The sequence below is a fragment of the Eleginops maclovinus genome, chromosome 12, assembly GCF_036324505.1.
Source record: "Eleginops maclovinus isolate JMC-PN-2008 ecotype Puerto Natales chromosome 12, JC_Emac_rtc_rv5, whole genome shotgun sequence".
Taxonomy (NCBI): Eukaryota; Metazoa; Chordata; class Actinopteri; order Perciformes; family Eleginopidae; genus Eleginops; species Eleginops maclovinus.
In genome coordinates, this window is record NC_086360.1 from 6,120,939 (window position 1) to 6,138,841 (window position 17,903).

At 39.5% G+C, this 17,903-nt stretch overlaps 1 protein-coding gene across 1 annotated transcript in view; it reads right to left on the reverse strand.

Moving 5' to 3' along the window:
- Positions 1-15,636, reverse strand: part of LOC134873287 (protein unc-13 homolog B-like) — a 74,221-nt gene extending 58,585 nt beyond the window's left edge. The window contains exons 1-10 of the mRNA XM_063896774.1: positions 15,384-15,636; positions 14,248-15,252; positions 13,386-13,408; positions 12,611-12,660; positions 12,396-12,471; positions 11,297-11,302; positions 8,322-8,396; positions 5,436-5,655; positions 4,090-4,317; positions 574-715 (exon numbers count right to left, since the gene is read on the reverse strand). Of these exons, the coding sequence (XP_063752844.1) occupies positions 574-715; positions 4,090-4,317; positions 5,436-5,655; positions 8,322-8,396; positions 11,297-11,302; positions 12,396-12,471; positions 12,611-12,660; positions 13,386-13,408; positions 14,248-15,252; positions 15,384-15,636 (2,078 nt within the window). The remainder of the gene's footprint in view (positions 1-573; positions 716-4,089; positions 4,318-5,435; positions 5,656-8,321; positions 8,397-11,296; positions 11,303-12,395; positions 12,472-12,610; positions 12,661-13,385; positions 13,409-14,247; positions 15,253-15,383) is intronic.
- Between the last annotated feature and the right edge of the window lie 2,267 nt (positions 15,637-17,903).

The following is a 17,903-nucleotide window of genomic DNA, read 5'->3' on the forward strand; positions in this document are numbered from 1 at the left end:
TTGTGTAGGCGTTATGCAGCTGCAGGTGCCAGGAGTAAGTTTATATAAAGAGGGCATTGTGTATCTACTGATGCCAGGACATATCAGAAGAAATGTTGCTCACACGGTGCACAGAATTTTTGCTTATTAACCAATGTTAAGTCTATTAAACATGGAAATAAAATTAAACTTCCTGTTGGAGTCGTTTAAACATGTGTTTTTTTTGCAATAATCCAGTGTTTTAGGTTTTAATTTTTACATTTTGTGTTTAAAATCACACAAAAAGCTCTGAAGAAGTTTCTTATTTGTAAATTTGACATCTCCATAGTGTGAATTAAGTTTCCTCGGCTGGAAATGGTAGATGACTAATGGCTTCAGTTTGGCATTTCCACTTTAATTCCTCAAACTTGGGGCGTGAAAATTGCAATGTACTATAGGTAGTATACAAACAATTTTAAGTACTTCATACAACCCAACATCAAAACATCTGAACTATCATATGAAGTTTAAGGATCTGAAACCTGTAAAGTGATTGTGTCAGTTTTTTTGTTGACTGAGAGCTCCAGCTGAGCTTCACAACCAGGTAGAACTTACAAGCTGTATTTTTCCTCCCAGACCGGGTTCAGGTTGCCGTAGATGGTCTTTGTTCTCTTCTTGGTCTTTCCAACTTGGATGGTGACATACGGGTCACTGGAGCCTGTTCTGTCCTTGGCCTGGAGACCCTGCGCACTGACGACTGATAAAACACATTCAGAAAGTGAATGACTGTAACTTGCATAAGAACAACAAACACCTACTAGTTACCACCAATGTCTCACTCACACACACACACACACACACACACACACACACACACACACACACACACACACACACACACACACACACACACACACACACACACACACACACACACACACACACACACACAAGATATTACCCACACAGTTATGCAAAGCCTCGTAACACTTATGACTCACAGGCAGATGTTGGGTAACAACATTTTTCAGTAAATGACTCAAACAACTGTGCACCGATGTTTTGCTTTCGACGCAACAGGTAATTTAAGTATTTTAAAAAGGGCAAGAAGCAGTGATGTGGCCTCAAAGAAAAAACATCTGGCCCCAACAGAGAGTTTACCTGAATCACACACGCCAAAATGCCACGTTGATGAATGTTAAACTAAACTTTTGCATTTTATTTCGCGTATTGCAACAAAAATTATCCCAGAACAAATCTGGAACATTCTGGCTTATGCGACGTCAAGATAAAGAACGACTGTCTCGCTTCCAAGCTACAGAAAACTGTTTTGATTGATGGAAAGTACGGGTTCATGAGCCGGGACATTTCTTTATGGTGGAAGGTCAACAGGCAACAGAGGGGTTTTAAATTTGCTCCAAAACCAAAACCAAAACAACTGCCTCTTTTCAGCGCAGATACAATTTATTATTTTAATCATTTTATTCTGTGTACGAAGATGTGTGGAAGTAGTGAGGATTTCTTTTTATGTAAAGTAACAGGAGGTCATCAGAGACTGCTACGATTAAGCCGTCCATTGAAGCTGGCCCGATCTGGTCAGTGTCAGGGATTCATCCGAACCCTAATCTAAAATACACACACTTACTTATTATGATAAATATATATAGTATATTTTTTTAAAGATATTTTTATAGATGCAGCATTGAAAGGGGTTTTACATTGCCACAATACTTCCGCATGGCAGGTCAGGGTCCAATCTGCAGCCAGCGAGCTAACATTATTTACTACTCATACACTTAGCTTAAAGCTGTAGTTTGAAATGCAAAAACCTATTTTAGGACCTAAGGGCAATTTAGCAGCCATTTCTAGCTATATATGTATAGTTGTGACATCACAATAGCTTGTTCAAGCCACAGTTTTTGATCACAGGCTGTTTGCATTTCTTAAAGACAGTCTAGTATGCTTTTTGTGGTTTTCCCTTTCCTGTAGTGTGTTGTACTGTATACGTTTTTGTGCATGTTAATAATCTGCAATGGCTAAACACTGCCTGAAACGCCTCCATTGGATTCATTTGTTTCGCTCTGTAACATAGTGACATCACTATATAACAATAATATAACGGCTTCTATTGGCAAACCCTCAAACACATTGCACGTGATAGACTAAGGGGCAGGACATGTCTAGGCTGTTGCCCAGTCAAAACAGAGACAGCAGGCTAACCAATCAGAGCAGACTGGGCTCTGGTTTCAGACAGAGGGTGAAAAGAGGTGCTGCAGCACAGGCAGTATGAGAAACATAAAGAGCTTTTGAACATTAAAGTATGGAGACATGTCCCAGTAGAGACACAAAGTACAAATATGAAGCTGAAAATGAGCATGATATGTCCCCTTTAACTTCTGATACTTTTATAGTAATCATATACTATCTAACTTTTTACCATATAGGCCCCTAAAGAGTTCAACATCAGTAGATTCAGTGACAGTGACTGATGCAATTTAAAGGGGTTTTGAATATTAATTGGTTCAGATATTCCCTTGTGTTGAAATCAATTGTGATTTCAAAGAGCTCTCTGTAGCATCTCCTGTCAGTCCAGCATCAAGTTTAAACAAAATCAAAACTGTCTGAATGTACGTGTCTCAGATGGGGGACATGATGAAAAAATAAATAAAAGAAAGGGGGGAGGATTAAGCACAAAAACAACTTGAATGATTTATGACCCCTTTAAAATATTGTTTGTTAGTTTTCTCGCCACTATGTTTTCATGCACATTAGCTAAAGCTTCTGGATATATTTGAAGGCAATATAAATTAGGTAAACTTTGTAGAGAAAAATCCAACTTATTTAAAGTATTTACAACATTGGAGGAGAGACAACTTTACAAACAATCTTGAACTAACCTTTAGTATAACAAAGACGGATGCCTTTAGCCACAATTCTGAATCTTTTTAATCTTAAAGGGGCCTTATTAGGATTCATTTCTGGTTTCACTCTATGAATGAGTTGGAAACAAAGCATCATCTGGGTGCCTGTCCTTGGGTGCAGATCATCAGCGGTAATCGGGGGAGACAAGGTGTAATGGCTGCCATGGCGACACTGCTGCCACTATATGGGGTGATGAGTGTGGTTGCTTTGGTAACAGCAGCAGTCAAGTTTAGCAAGGAGAAGAAAGGAAGGCGATGACCTCTTTCCTTTCCAAATGAGTAAAGCAAGGATAAGCAGTTGAAGTTTATCCAAAGTTCAGACTGTCAAGTGAAAGGAAAAACTTTCAGGAATGTGGGATGGTTTCCTTTTTTAGGTATTTAGGTTGGAGAAAGCCTCTGTCTGTTTTCACAGCATCTTAAATGTGCTGGTTTCATGAGGGCACCTCAACTTTAACTTATTAATCAATCAGCTATACCTTTTCTAACATTCTGACACTGCAATACAGCTCAAAATGTTCCCAAAATATGTGTTTCGAAGCCTGCTTATTCAATGTTTCTCTCTTTTTCACCTCGCATTAAATATACGTTTCCTTGTGGTTGTGAAGCATTTCTTTGAATCATCTATGAAGTGTTTTGTAGCATTTAGCCAGACCTAAATTAGCTCTACTTAATGGACATAATACTTTATACAAAAATGATTCTTATTTCATCAGGTACAGCTGAGTATCAAAGGCTCTATCACCTTGAGTTCACTTTACAGATCGACTTCACACAGGGATATGAGTGTTATACGCTATACACACAGCACAAGTGTGGACACACTTAGACACAGTGTGCAGTTGCTACAGGCAAACTGGAGTAGGTGCATTAGCTGTGATGAATAAAGATGAAGGAAAAGGAACGACAGGTTGTAAACGCTTCATGTGGTGTTTTGCACTTGTTTGATGATGGCATCTGCATTACTTTTAAGGTCTCAATTAAGAAATGAATCTATATGAAAGTGTTGAGGTTCAACCGTACTTAGAAATGAGTACTTTTTATGCTCTTTGTGTTGTGTCTTTCAATAACCATAAGATTAAAGAGAGAAAAGGACAATATGGAGACCGCTGCAGCGCTTTCTGCCATCTCAAACTTATGGTTAATACTTCCTACTGATGTATCTAGGTGATTATTCTTTCTCCCTTCAAAGTAAAAAATCCACTGGACATACTGTTGATGCTGATCTTGGCCGACCACTTGGAGGTGCCGTCGAGGACGCTCTGCTTGATGCTCTTCATGTGTTGGACGTGGATCGTTTTGGAGATATTGAACACACTTCGGATCTCATCAAAGATCTCCGGTTTGTTCCTCTCGCGGATTTTCATCCTGTCCTTCATAGCCATGATGATGTGCTGCGTCCGGTCCTCCGCCCCGGTCTTGGAGCTCTTCTCAGCAGCCCCTGAAGGATAAACAAGGAAGAAGGAAACAGAACGGGAAGGGTGGATGGTGGAAAAAAGTAAAACGACAAGCAACATGTTCAAATGATGTTTTAGTGAAGGATTTTTCTTTTATGTTATCAGTAAGGTGTTTCCGAACACCCCTCAGGTTTGTTTTGTCAACCTCAATTCCGTTCACACACTTATCCCATAGCATTTCTGCACAAAGTGAATGTATCCTTTAGCAACACTTTCCAGTGCTCAACTCAATCGTCGTAAGCTCTGACTTTTAGCAAACTCTCATTTACTTCAAAAGGTAGCAATCATATATATAAAAGTGAAAACAAGAACCTTTAGAGCTAGGGTGAATCTCTATATGGTAACCACTTAAAAAATATGGACTGTTTAGACATGCTTTTTCATTTTAAATGTATCTCACAACTTACTGAATATCAAATACTTTCAAGACCGAATTCCCCTAAAGGGTTTAGTTTTCTTCTTGGGTTACTGTTAGAACACTGAACATTTTAAAATGATAATAAGTACGTTTCACTACGGCAGTCGACAGGTGAGAACGCACTACAACGGTCCAGAACAGATGCAAATGAAGAAACTTCTTTGACAACTGGACGAAACATGCGCAGCATTTACTAAAAGCACTGCATAACCAAACGCTGCGAGAAGCTGGCAAAGTTAGCCTGTTTCATAAATGTCAGTGTTTTGTCAGTTTATTTGAAATGACTAGGTGAGCATTGTTAGCTAGCTAGCTTACAGCAGAACCCGCTTTTACTAAGTGCTGGACATGATCCGTCAAGTTAGTGAAGATGTTACTTCATTTGAATGTGTTTTGGCATATTTGTGTTTTTTAATTTGCATCGTTTTTGAAACTGCAGTGTGTTTGTCCTTATGGTATGTCTTGGGCCGTTGCATCGCACTTGAACCTGCTTTAGTGATAACAATTACGTGCTGTGTTACAATTAATGGTAACTAACCGCAATATAAAATAAAACGTTTTCTAATTTTTACTCTTTCACAAATTGAAGCTCTTGCGAAACTTAAACGCCTTGTTTTTTCCCCCCAAGTTCACATCATTTCAGAAATCTCAAGAACCCTGGGGAATAACGTTGCTAAATTTACTCACTCTGCAGACAGTCGGCGTTCAGCAGCTCTTGGCATTTCTCGTGCACTTTGACCCCGCACTCTGCACAGCGCATACCCTGCCGGGCAATGCCCCACAGCAGACCCTCGCACTCGTAGCAGTAGGTGGGTGTAGTTGCAGTCCAGACTTCGAAATTGTGTGGCGTGGTGCAGGAGATGGGGTAGATCAAAGACTGCAGGGTCTTTTTGTACACATGGTTTTTCTGTTGGATCAAAGAGAGAAAGAGGGTGTGAGACAGAGGTGAATAAAAAACGCAGATTAGAGAAAAGGCCATGGGAGAAGTTATCCAAGGACAGAGATTAACCACAGAATGATAAAGGAAGGTGTGAGATGACATGAGAAAAAGGATAAGGACATTGTTTATAAGACAAAGCACAACAGAGTGACAGAGCAGAGGACAGGGGACCCAACACAAGAGATAGGTGAAGAAATAACAAGAAGGAGAAAACAACAATGGCAATGCAAAGAATTACATAAACAAAATATCATTTAATAGCTATAGAATTATTTTAGGACATATCATGCCCATTTGCAAGTTCATATTTAGATTCTGTGTCTCTACTGGGACATGTCTCCATGCTTTAATGTTCAAAAAGGTCTTTATTTTTCTCATACTGCCTGTGCTGCAGCACCTCTTTTCACCCTCTGTCTGAAACCAGAGCCCATTCCGCTCTGATTGGTTAGCTGGCCTGCTGGGTTGTGATTGGTTAACCGCTTACAGATGTTTTCACGCACAATGTGTTGGAGTGCTAGCCAATAGAAGCATGAGTGTTACACCGTGCTGTCATTATGTTACGGAAGTAAACAAAGGAGTTAAATGTAAGCGTTTGGGATTTTAGCCTTTGAAGACCATTTACATGCACAAAAACCTATATAACCCCCCAAAAGTATAATAGGGCCCATTTAAAACACTGCTAATTTGTGTTTCTATATTTCTTGGCTTTTATTTTATAATTTAGTTCCGCTGTTGGCCAGCGTAGGAGGAGAGTGGGAGGAGGTTAACACATCTCCACAAGATGAGAAGACACCTTGACTAGAAGCCCAGCTTGATTTGGCAAAAACATAATATAAATGTGAGTCATGCCTTATTATTGTTTTCCCATTATAGAAGAAATGGCAGTGGTTTCAAGAGCAGGGAACAAGAAACACAAAAACATCTTCCATGGGTTTTACTTCTTTCATCTATGTCTGTAAAGTCACTCAATCTGCTTCTAACTGCTTTGAGTTTTATTGAACAAATCTGCGTTGATTCAATTCTTCTAGCCTTTTGAATTTCTTTTTTCCCTTCTGTGCTTTTACCTTATTCTATTACCTTTGATATACTCACATACTCAGCATCCTATATTACTAATGCTCTTTAGATAATTAGATTTCCACTATGGCTATATGTTACTATTGTGAATTAAAACATATGGATGAAAGTGGCAAAAACGTTTTACTTTAGCATCGTTCACTCATATCTCTCACAGGTTGTCAAGAGAATATCTGCAGTGTCTGTGTTGATGAGCCGGAACAAAATGTTTTGTGCAGACTTCTGTACATATGCTGTTTCCATCTGTCAGTGAATCTAATTATGGAACTGCTAACATTATGAATTTGTTAATATTTTTCCTGTATTCTGTAACACCCATCTGTCAATATGGGAAGGTCAATAACCTACAAGGCACATATGCGGGTTCTGTTTTTTTAATGTTTTGTGTACATGTTAGTTTATGCACTACTTAGGAAGAGTAAATAGTCAAATCTGAATAACCATGAATATAATTATCATGTACCTTGCAATCAAACAGCAAGGCCTTATTATAAATATCAAGAGCAGATTTACTTTAACGGGTTTTACCCGTTCCTGTTGTACGACATATAGGTTTTTGTGCATGTAAATGGGCTGCAAAGGATAAAATACCAAAGTTCCCTCCAGAGGGTGTTTCGCTCCCACACCCCCCCCCCCCCCCCCCTTCCTGACAGTGGCTATGTTCTCTACTGCTGCATTTAGTGACCTAGTTTATTCACTTCAATAATTAATGTTTCACCAATTATAATGTAATCACTTGGCAGAGTGATTACATTATAAAAAAGGTACAAAGAAAATGATATTACATTTTTTTTTAATAGAAAGCATCATCAAGTCAGGAATTGCTGATCCTGACTCCATTAAAACCTGAAGCTGCTTAAAGATGACTGAGCAAAATTCAGACCCTTTAACCTTTGGGATTTTCAACAAACAGCTTTATAACCCTTAAATGGTTTCTGGGTCGTTGGGGATAGAGTCATTTCACAGGCTGTGTCCATGTGTATAATATATGTAAAATGGGTGTTACATTGGTCTAATATTGTTGTTATAACTGTCTTATATGGGTCAAATAACAAGGTAACATGGGTATAATTAAGTTGTAATACGAGTGCTATAATGGTGTAACATGGTTGTCATAAAGGAGTCATATTGGTGTAACAGTGCTGCAATAGGGGTGTTTTAATGTGTAAAATGGGTGTAATGTTAAAATTTGCAATCAATTCATTTATATGTGAAAATCCATTTAATGGATAATATGGCTAGTGCATGATGGATGCATTTTACAGAGTAGAGTTTGCAAAGACTTGAAAAGTGTGTGGAGGTGAATTTATGCAAAGGCTTGTATTTATGAGTAGTTGGCATTGTGGTGACAGCAGGTCTTTCTGTAGGTTACTATACAATTATAACTTCAGGATAGGCTGTGTGTGTGTGTGTGTGTGTGTGTGTGTGTGTGTGTGTGTGTGTGTGTGTGTGTGTGTGTGTGTGTGTGTGTGTGTGTGTGTGTGTGTGTGTGTGTGTGTGTGTGTGTGTGTGTGTGTATGTGTGTGTGTGTGAGAGATATGAATTTTGCCACTCACAAGCTCTTCGTCTTTCAAGGACGTCCGTGTGGCCAGTGTGTGGGCGAGTCCAGCTTTCCTGGATTGTATCATAGACTAGAAGCAAGAGACAGGACAAAAAAAACCCACAAAAAGCATTAGTGAAAAACAGCCACAGAGGAAAACTAAGCAACAAACAAACCAGGTAACAAAGAAAAGAAAGAGCCAAATACAACACTTGAACACAAACCAGGAAATCAGTTCTCTCTGTGATGTTTTGCTTGTGGAAACCTTCAAAGTTAAAAGCACATACTTTTTTTCCCTCTTCGACACAGCTTTGGAAACATGTCACACATTCCTGACTCCATCATTGGGGACAAACACTTACTACTTTATATTACGATGTTTAAGTATTTTTCCTAATTGAATTGATTGGAATGAAGGATGGTTTTGTATTGAAGTGTTTTAGTATTGAAGTGAGCAAAACTAAAGAGTGATTTCATGCATTAAAGGAATAGTTTTGTGGGAAATATGCTGCTAGGAATGGTAGCTCGGAGCACAAGGATAGCTTTGGAACCTGGAGAGGAGGAGGTTTTCAAGCCCAGGTTAGGGGGAATGCTGATAGGGAGCTCATGTCTGAACCTTAGCTGGCCAAGCAGGCAGAGAACCGGATTTGTAATTTTAGATTATCTTTTTTATTTCTTGTGTTGTTGCACATGCTTGATGTTTGGCTCTGTAGTGAAAACTGTCAAGTCACAGTATTTTCTTCTTTCAAGTAATGTAATCCTGACAAATGGACGTGTAACATAACATTTGCGCATTTACAACAAACATATATAAACACATTGCACCCTGGACCCATTTCAGTTTTCCTTTCGTGTTCTGCTCTGTGTGGAAGTGGAGAGGATTGCCAAAGTGCTGTAGCTGTATACTTTGGAGAGCCTTTGATCTGCTCCAGCATAAACTAAATACTGAAGTTCAAATGCATTTTTCATCCCACAGCAGAACTTCAAAGCTGGGATACACCTGGGAATTGTCCCTAAATTAGAAGTAAACCCTTTTTTTTTTAACCCCGAGTAGCTCTGCTCACAGCATCTCACACTGCATGCTGTCAGTTATCATTGCATTAAAGTGATTACTGACATGGATCTGCTACAGAAATCCATCAGCTCACTACACATCGCTTCACTTTGAGAACCTGCATTATGATGAAGTGCATTGAGTTGATGTTGGTGTGTACATTTTAGTATTATTTGATTTATTGTTATCCTGCAAATTGTAGAAACGAGTGAACCACGAGAAATTGTTTAATTATAGGGATAATGGCACACAGTTGTGCAAAGATGGAAAAAAAAGAGAGCATGGTGGGCAACCATGGCTCCTTTCTAGCCACACACCTTACTAATGAAGTGGAAGGTGTGTGGCTAACATTACTAAGGTTTGGAAAGTTACAGTCACACCCCCTTAATACTAACATCCGAGGGTGTGGGATGAGGGATTTTCAGATGCTGTTCAACCATTCGCCAAGCTCATGGTGAGGCATAACTATTTGAGGTAACCGCCAGAGCTAGCTGCTCCTACTGCTTGAATATGGGTTTAGGACCAGGACACAGGTGGACGAAGGCACCTGGGCAGGGGGCTTGTGTAAGCACCTTGAGAAAACGCTGTTTTTAAAGTGTGCTATACAAATACAATATATTATTATTATTGTTTCTAGGTTGGTCTAAGCCATGGTCGATATTGGAACTGAAGGACATTAAACGTCTTACTTGTTACGTCCTTCCAGTGACATTGCTGGTAGGCGAAAATAATATACTGTGGTTTTATTAAAAGAGATCCGGATGCTGCTGCAGAATGACTTGATCAATCCCGACACTAGCTTTTTCCCTAACCTTTAGATTAGGAGTCAGTAGCTTGTGGATTCATAGCAAATGTAAAAAAGTGTCTGTTTTACCATTTTAGGCCCATATTTTATCACAACTGCATTGTCAAACAAAGCAAAAACATCAAACGCCAGTAAAACAATGATAAATACACAAGTCATGTGGTGAACAGACATCAATATCCACAGTGAATCTGTTTGCTACCACTCAACGTTTTACCCTACAAAATTCATGCCTTGAAAATGAGAAATGTCAAAAATAAGTCCAGTCTACTGTCGTTCAATTTACTGTATGTAAGGCATTTTGACTGCTATCACAAAACCCAAACCATATTGTAGATTTTGTTGCTTTGTATTTCCTCAATGCTGAGATTTTATGTTATTATTGCCAAGTCTTCTTCTTTTTAAAGTTATTTCTTGCTTTTATCTCCAATTTGGCCGCATTTCCTCTGCACAACGTTGTGTTGTTTCATTTCTCTTATCTGCGATTCTTCTTACTTTTCATTGTTTGGTTAAGTTTATGTATTGAACGGCACCTCTTTTTCCTGAGTCTCTTGCTGAGTGTGGCCTTTCCTCTGATGGACTTGCGTAAATAAAACAGGAAGAAGTTTCTTTAATCAGATGAATCAAGCCTTTTAGATCTCATAGACTGAATATCCCAAGCTCTAACCACTCAGACAGCCGAATGCAGCCAAGGAGGAACACCTCTGCCTCCCTTTAAGTACTTCAAAGTCAATGCGAGACAATTTACCATAACATTTGTAACTGCTATTTTGTTAAGAGAGGCAGGTGTGTATTTTAGAAAATAGAGCTGTTTACACACTGAAACACAGCAAGACAAACCTGTTAAATAAAGGCTAAAACACCCATCAGAGAAAAAGCCTCCCTGAGCATCAATTGACTGAGGGAAAGCTGAAAGCACTCACAACAAGGAATTGATTTCTCTTGTGTTTGTCAGAATATTTTTGAAATATGGCTGAGCAATGACTTATATTTCTATGAAAGTGTGTTCGTACATAGGACATAAGAAAACCCCAAACAGTGCAAATCAAATCCTTTTCTACGATCAGGACCCTTAGAGACTTTGCAACAAATACATTTTGAAACACAGCAGCTGAAATCTCACTTTACTCACCATAGCCTGGGGCCAGCGGGTGGAGGGAGGCAACATGTGAGAGGAAAGAAAACAAGAAGAAAGAAAAGGTTAGAGACAAACAAACAAGTTCCCCTGTGAGAGGATCAGCCACGTTCAACTTGAATCCTGCTATTCAGCGCCTGCAAACAAATTACACAGTGGGTGCTTCAGTGGAAATGCTCCTTTTTCAAACGTGTAACTTCTATGGAGACTACAAGCAATCATTTCTGAAGAATCAAATTAGCTGACTGTAATATTTTCAGACTCTGGTGTGATTCAGCCGCCTTGTAAACACTGTAAATCACTTTTCTCTGCTACTTCGAATGCTGAGGCAAAAGTTAACAGGCAATTAAAGCTGAAATAAAAAAGTTGCAAGGAGAAACAAAAACTAACAAGGAACACAATCAATCCTGCAGCATAACGAACCAACACATGAACAGTTTGTTACCATTTTATGAAACAAAAAAGAAAGTAAAATAATATAAATGCAAGCAGAGTCCCCGTTACTATGGCAGCGTTTTTTTATTTGCAGCTTTTTGAGTTTGCAGCGTTTTGTTGATTACTTTTATTAAACACTGCGCAAGTTGGTGAAGGTTTTCTAAATGCTGCAGATGTCTCGTCAAGTTGGTGAACATTTTTCTTCATGTGCTGGCACATTTGTGTTTTGATATTTGCATTGTTTCTGAAGCTGCAGAAATGTTGTGGCACATGACACATTTTTTATATAAACAGCACATAAATATAATGACTTAATGTGGTCCTGTTTCTAAGATTTTCAGGGTGTGTAGGTGAAGTATGTCAGTAATTAGTGACTTCAAAATATTTATGGTTATGCTAACACATTAAACTAATCTCATTAAAATGTTTAGACTTATCATTCATTTTGTACACCAGTGATTCCATCTTCACATTTAAATGTACAATGTGTTAATTCATAGGACAAAATTATTCAAATACAATCACAAAATGATCCTCATTTTTATTTAGGGTTTAACTTACTTGCTTGTAATGTTTTTTTTTCTCTCATTTAAAAATGTTTATAATTTGTTGTCATTTATCAAAAACATCTCTACACAGATATTAAGTGATATGTACTCACCAGTTCACTGACAAGGGGAATGGGCCTCCTCTTGCGTAGGTCTGGCATGCTGTCGATGCCAAAAGGTGTGTTTCCCCTGAACACACACACAAAAACGCACCAAAATACACTGATCAAAATTTAAATGAAGAAGGGTTGCAAACACTGAATCACGTTATAAAGTTATCTTTTTCAGACACATAAATACAGTAGATGACAAAAACATTTTTACTGACCCTGGCTTGGCCCATGCGTGCTTGTTGGGGTCACCATCTTGATCTCGACTCTGAAATATAGTGTCAAAGGTCACTGATTTAGCCATTTGAAGGCTGACTACCTTTATTGATTTGGATAATTTCATGATCAAATCACTGGAGCATGCACAAGAACAGGAGAAATGAGAAAGTGAGATGAAAAAACAACAGGAGAGAAACACTGGGACTGCATTGGGTTGGTTGAGTTTCCGTATGACATGCCGACAAGGTCTTTTAAATCAATCATATTGTCCCTCCCCATACATAAATGAACATCATAAATCTGGCTTCACCTTGTAAAGTAAACCCCTAGCAAACAACACATGCTCCCAGTAAAAGCACACTGAATATTGACTTTGGGCTCCTAGCAGATATTTTTCTCTGGTCAGACAGCTAGTAAAGAAAATACCACAGCGACATAAATATTATTTTTCATCAACAATGTTAACCTTTTCCTGTATGGCTTGTTTATGTTTATGACAGGAAGAAGATTGACTCAACAGTACACAGATGTATTGAGGGTGCCTTGTTAAACCTAAATCTATGTCATTAGCTTTAAAATGGTATTTTCACAATTAAATGAGCATTTACCAGGAGCTGACAGAAAGCAATTAAATCAAATCAAAAACAGATTAAACCAAGAGACACCGACAAGAGAAAATGTCCAAAATATAAAGAGAATTGAACATGACGAACAACGTTCTTTATGATGTAATGTAAAAATTGTTAAAGTGAGAGAAACCACAAAAAAGTTAACCTGATCTCCATCTTGACTTCCATCTGTAAAACAGAACAAGAAAGAAAACAAAGATCGGACAGAAAAAGAAAAACAATCATGAAACAGTTTGACAGCATGCTGAAATAACCAGACAATCTGTATGATTCATTATGATAAAAATGTGCTGGTAATGGTTAAAGCAGCTGTGCCTCTGAGTTTACAGATAGAAGGGGGTTTAAAGTCATAAATATTTCATTAACATGTATAGTTTATCATGAAAATGACCCTTAATATATCCTTTCTCCTTCGTCCTTCATGTCATGTGAGCTTTCCAAGGAGATAATTGATGTTTTCTAATTCAGCAAATGGCTACTGCTGGCGCCTCTAAGAAGAATAAGGGACCAGTGAGTGGCAGGTGATACATTAGTCCCAAGAGGGGAGGAAATTATAGTATCAGCAGAGACCATTTGGTGCAGTAAATAGCTAAGGGACTTTAAGTGCGGGAGTTTATTCATAAAGGATGGGTGAACCTATTACTCAAACAGGATACCGATGGTTATATACAGTTCAAAGAGATTCTGCAACATTTATAGGCTCTGATAAGGAAAAACAGGGGTGGAAATGATCAAACAAGCCACTACTTCTACGATCACTAAAGGTTAAATAATAATTTCAACATGAGTCACTCAAATACATTAAAATAACAAAATGAACATCATGTTTTTTATCTTGAGGGATGTTTAAAGCATGAATAATGGGAATAAGTCATACAAAAAACGAAAAATGATGTCCTGTTAATGTACCTATCCAACCTAAACTTATAGATGGCTTATTTACTGAAAAAAAAATGCAAGTGGTAAAACAGAAGATGAGCCCAACTTAAAATCCATCCAAAGACTACCTGGTTCGTACTCCTCCTGAGAGAAGGTGGACATAGTCATACTGGCGAGGCTGCGCCGGGTCTCCCTCTTCTCCCGGAGAATCTGTTGGAAGGTCCTCAGGCACTTCAGCCTGCGCTCATCCATCTGGCTTATCTCCACATCTGCTGCATCACCTTCTGCTTTGCCTTCTGGGGCTACAGTGTCTGTGGCGGGATGTTGTGGCATTGGCACTCCAGATTCCTCTAGTGCCGCTGATTCATCAGCCGAAAAAGAGACCGAGAGGGATTCTGTAGTTGTGCATTGTGATAGCTGGGTTGTAACGGTCTGATCTGCAGGACCTTCGGCAGGTTGTTTTATAAGGCCATGAGGTGGAGGCAGTATTGAAGTGCTACTGGAAAATGCATCAGGGCATACAGAAAGTTTAACTGGGAATGGAGGGATCTTGTCCGAAAAAGTAGGGTGTTGACAGGTGTCTGTAAGGCTGTTCTTGGCTTCTATGTCTGATTTGTCTAGAGTGTTATAGTTGCTCAATTCCCCAACAGCACAACTATTAACCAAATTACCTTTCAAGGTTTCATTGCATGTTTGTTTGAATTGTGCCTCATAGACTAAAGGTACGTCAGCTGTAGGCAGGTCAGTAGTGGTACATATTTCAAAGTCTAGTTCCTCTCCATCATTCTGGGCTCCAGGTACTTCAACTTTGCGCAATGCTCCCCGCAAGACAGAGCTAAAATCCAGCACAGCTCGGCTTATGCGCTTGACATTGAAACCACCAGCTTGAACATCTGCACTGCCAGAGTAAGGAACTTGGTTTTCTAAACTTTGGTTGTCGGCTCCAGTTTCTTGAATAAATTCCCTATTCGCATCAGCTACAGTGGCACATAAGGATGCCTCAGTCCATGTCACAACTGAAGAATCTTCGTATGCTGAATAAGTTTCCTCATAAATACCTACATGACTGTCTGTTGTATAGTTTGGGTCATTTAATTGCCCATAGTCAAACTCCTCTCCTTCATGCCCATCAACTGAATGATAACCAGAACTTTCATGGTAGGAACAATCAGCAGGACATTCATATCCTGCAGTGGGCTTTAAAAGGTCTGTTTCTGTTGGAACAGTAATCGCAGAAATGGTTTGAGGCCTTCTCCTCCGCGACCGCCACTCATCCCTGGTAGAAGTACTAGCAGGTGAGTTGTAATGTTTACCAGAACGGAGAGAGAGATGTTCTGAGCCTGCTGTAGAGCACTGCCCGGATGTACCATATCCTCCTGCACCTCTGTAGTGATCCCAGCTACCGGCTTCTTCACAGCAAAGAGGGCTCTCTTGATGGTCATCTCGACATCTGTCTCTTCGGTAAGCAGTTTCCCTATGCCACGTGGATTCCCCAGAGGCACCATGTGGTGGTCCATTGTTAGGCCAATGTTCCTTGCTGTCATTGACTCTTTGCTGTTTCCTATCATGACTACAGGATGGTCTCTCTAAGTCTGACTCACTATGACCAGAAGACAAGGAGCTGGTACTTTGACAATCATGAACATCCTGCCTTTCAAAGTAGCCAAAGCTAAGCTTTCTTGCTATTGCACCTACTGGGATATCCGAGCTATGGTCAGAGGTATCTTCTGGTTCTTCCAGATCATGTTGATCCACTGATTCAGCAATTGGTGACACACTAAACTCTTCAGGCCTTGATAGCAGTAATTCTCCATGGATGCTATGGCGCTCATTGCCAATCTGGGGGAATATATTTGAAGTAGACTTAGGCATTTCACTCCCTAAACTTCCATAAGCACTGGCAGGCCTTCTTCGGGTGGATGGTCCATCTTTGCACCCTACCCCCGACCAGGTACCTGCATGAACCCCTGAACCAGCCTTGTTAGAACGAATGCCTTCAATCTCCATCAAGACAGCGTCTACACAAGATGAAACTTCCTCAACTGACCCTCTAACTGAAGTCAGATAATCCCGGAGGTCAGAGATTTCCTCCTGGATCTTGTTGATCCCCCTTAGCTCTTTAAGAATGTGCTCAATGATAGCACTTGACTCCTCCTCTTTATCTTCGTCCTCTTCCAGCAGTGTACCTGGCAGTGCTCTGTTGAAGTTGTAGTCCACACAGTCACCAGTAGAAAAAGGTCTCTTTGGCCGAATACGGGGTGAAGGAAAATCCATTCTGGCTGCTCCTGCAAATTTAGTTCCATTCATGTCAGGTATTGAACTGTAGGGCGGACATGTATGCATGTGCTCAGGAGCTGCTTGAATTTCACCCTCAAAGGAGATTCGTTTCCGATTTCCTGGGGATCTGCTGCTTTTTTGCTGCAGAGTGCAAGGTATTCTTAAACATCCCTCTCTGTTCAGCTCCACCTCTCCTACACATGGTGGGCCAACTGCTACTCCATGTCCTTTACCATTTGACAATTTTGGAGGATAAGATTCAGCCCTCGGGCAAACCTTTGAATATCTGCCTCTGTGCTCCTTTCTGCCCTCCTGTGTTTCCCCCTCTTCTTCCTCAATACCTCCATAATAAAGGTCGGAATCTGGGACATGATGGTCGGCAGAACCTTGCAAGAGACGATGTATTTTACCCCGGATAACTAGTGCTACCTTGGGGTTTGGAGCCCTCTTTTTTGGTGAATGGATTTTTGCCTTTGTGCCTCCTTTAGGGGCAACACCTGTTCCATGCTGTCCATTGAAGCGATTCCTGGAGAACATATTCTCAAGAGCAGCCTAGTCTCATCTAGTTTCCCACATTGTTGTAGGAGTTCAAATGTAAATGCTCACGGTATCATAGTTCATTGATGATGTCTGTTGGAAGCTTGTTCAGGCACACCACTCAATGTCAGTGGTCCATGACTAAAATGAGAAGACAAAGATAACACAGTTGTAAGCACTTATAAAACTGTAACATTCTAGTCAATTAAAGAGTGCAAGAAAAAGAGAAGACATCTGAGGAACGATATACCTTATTTAAAGTGGACAAAACAATCCCTGCTATTATAACTCAACTTTTGAATATAAAGTGAAATACAATTTTGTGCAAAATACTGAACAACAAAGTGTGTACGTTCTTTGTTTCCTAAGACATTTCCTCACCTTCCCTAGAAAGCAGAAGTATATCATATATAATATGAACGTATGATTTTTATCCATATTAAACTAGGGAGCTTGGATTATGAGTTTGTGAACATACACATTTGATATGCTGAATGTCAATAATGTGGTAAACAAATATATTGTGCTGTCACTGTATACTGAAACAATAATATTCAGGTTAAGTTGTCAAGAGCATACCATATCAGTTGAATCTGAAAAGTAAAGTTTTTGGCTGAAAATCAGAAGGATAGTTAAGTTGCTAGAATATACTGTATAGGCTCAAATTCTGGATGGTTCTATTATTTCTACATTTATGCTGAATTAAAAAAATATCCCGGAAATGATTATGGCATGTATCTTGGATTCAACAGGTAATGAAGTGGACATCATAGAAGGCATTTTCCAATTTATTCGGAGGGCAATTCCGCTCTCAGGACATTCATCAAATTCTATAATGAAATTGTTCTTTTGTTAGTTTAAAATTGTAGGATCATTGGAACCAGGTGGTCCCTGTTGTTGTAGCAGAAGATACAATAGCTGCCATTTCCAAATCTTATTCAATGACAGCTACCGGACATCATTACATTTC